General features: G+C 59.5%; 1 protein-coding gene across 2 annotated transcripts in view; it reads right to left on the bottom strand.

The window, feature by feature from the left end:
• LOC109286735 (matrix metalloproteinase-17-like) overlaps positions 1 to 1,862 on the bottom strand; it is a 7,052-nt gene that overhangs the window by 4,267 nt on the left and 923 nt on the right. For both annotated transcript variants that reach the window (XM_019501414.1, XM_019501423.1), the window contains exons 2-3: positions 1,220 to 1,352; positions 726 to 894 (exon numbers count right to left, since the gene is read on the bottom strand). In XM_019501414.1, the coding sequence (XP_019356959.1) occupies positions 726 to 894; positions 1,220 to 1,352 (302 nt within the window). The remainder of the gene's footprint in view (positions 1 to 725; positions 895 to 1,219; positions 1,353 to 1,862) is intronic.

Here is a 1,862-nt window from a genome sequence, read left to right as displayed (position 1 = left end):
CCAGCTGCCACAAGCCAAACAGGGGCCCTGTGGGCCTGCACAGCCTCTGTGGGGTTGTCCCTGGGAGTCTGGAACTGCACACACTGGGCAAGGTAGTGCTGCTTTAAGACCTGGCTGTTTGCACCTCCAACAAATGCAAGTGCAATGCAGCCCGTGTCCTACTCTGGTTTTTTCTCAGGTCTAACAGTGGGGAGGCCAAAGCTGGAGAGAGGAAAAGGGAGCAGCTGTGGGGAGCAGCCCCACTGAGCAAAACCCACACAGCTTGTGGGCATGGGACCCTTCTCTGCTTTCTGGTGGCTGCTGGGCTCAGCCTACATCCCAACTCCACTGAGACCCCAGCCCCATTCACCTGGCAGCCCCAACCCACTGCAGCCCTGAGGTTTCACCTTCACTGCATAGCTGGGGCTGGGGGCAGAGGTGAGCCTCCTGGGAGCCTGGTGCCCCCTTGTGTCAAACAGCTGCATTACACTGCTGCTTTGGTGCTTCCATGTACACGTTCTCCCCTTCCCCAGGCTCCATGTGAATCGTTCTCTTGGGCGACTTAGCTGCTTTGTTATGGGGGGGCTGGCACACAGGCAGATGGGCTGACTGGGTTTATCCAGCAGGGAAAGCTGTTGCTGTGGTCAGCATGCCCAAGTTACACCCCAAAATTGCCCGCGGGGCTCAGCCTGCTGGGGAAGGGAAGTTTGTTCAGATACGGCAGGAGGGAAGATCCTGATTCCAACCTCCAGGAGATGTTCCTTTTGGTCCAGGCGAGGCCTGTGCTCCGCCTCCCCCGACTCTTCCTCTGCTGCCTCTTCTCACGCTGCCCTGTGGACAGCTTGGCAGGGCGGTTGGGGAGGATGTCCGGCAATGAGCAGCGGGGCATCTGGATCAGCGCCAGTGTGGCATCATCTGGACCACAGAAGAGGGGGTGCACGGATGGGTCACTCACCAGGCCAGCTGGGGAATTGTCTCTAGCTCACCCATGCAGTGAGCTGCCAGTTCTCAGCTCAAGCCCACAAGGGAGCAGTGCCAGGAGAAATAAACAGGCCCTGGTATCCCTAGAAAGGCACTGGGCACTGCCCTGGAGCCCAGGGCAGGCTCCCTCACACAGCCATGGCACAACAGCTCCTCATGGAGTACTGCAGTGAGAGCAGGGTCATTTCCACCCTGGCTCTGAAGCAGCTCGGCACAGGGGCTGAGGTGGGTGCGGGGAGGCAAGCAGGCTCCAGCATACCTAGGATCCCTGTCTCGGCGATGCCAGCAAACTGCTGCATCGTGAGGATGGCGCTGGTCACGGCCTCCCAGGTCTGGAGCTGGCCAGTAACAGGGTCCGTGGGTGGGAGATATCCATAATGCATCAGCCAGTCCTGGGTGGAGGGCACGAGTGAGAATTGGACACCGGCCCCTTCACTTGGAAAATGCCTCCTTCGGTGCTTAGCTCCTTAGACAGCCAGGGGAGGGCAAAGCCAGCCCCACCCCAGACACAAATCCTGTCCCAGGGCACTGGTGATACGAGTTTAAAGAGTCTCAGCTTTGCCTCCATAAATCCATGCATCACAGAGCAAGGGAAGTCTTTTCAGCAAGGGAACAGGGCTGTGGGCTGGGATTGAGGGGCACCAGGAAGGTGGAGGGGGACCCAGAGCCGGGCAAGGGGGGGCTATGGGTGAGGAGTGAGGTGCACTAACAGGGTGGCAAGCCAAGGGCTGCAGACTGAAATTGAGAGGCACCGTCAAGGCTCAGGAGGGTCTGGGGTACAGCACTATTGGGGACCCACAGCCCTGCATGCACTGTCCCCAGGCACAGGGGTTACTGGAAATCCTGGGAGAGGGAGACCCCCAACCTCCACCCTCCTCCTAGCCATGCAAGCATGGCTTTGC

This window comes from Gavialis gangeticus, unplaced genomic scaffold, assembly GCF_001723915.1.
Source record: "Gavialis gangeticus isolate Ggan-Ray unplaced genomic scaffold, GavGan_comp1, whole genome shotgun sequence".
Lineage (NCBI taxonomy): Eukaryota > Metazoa > Chordata > Crocodylia > Gavialidae > Gavialis > Gavialis gangeticus.
Note: the sequence above shows the minus strand (reverse complement) of the source record. Positions and strands in the feature narration are given on the sequence as shown.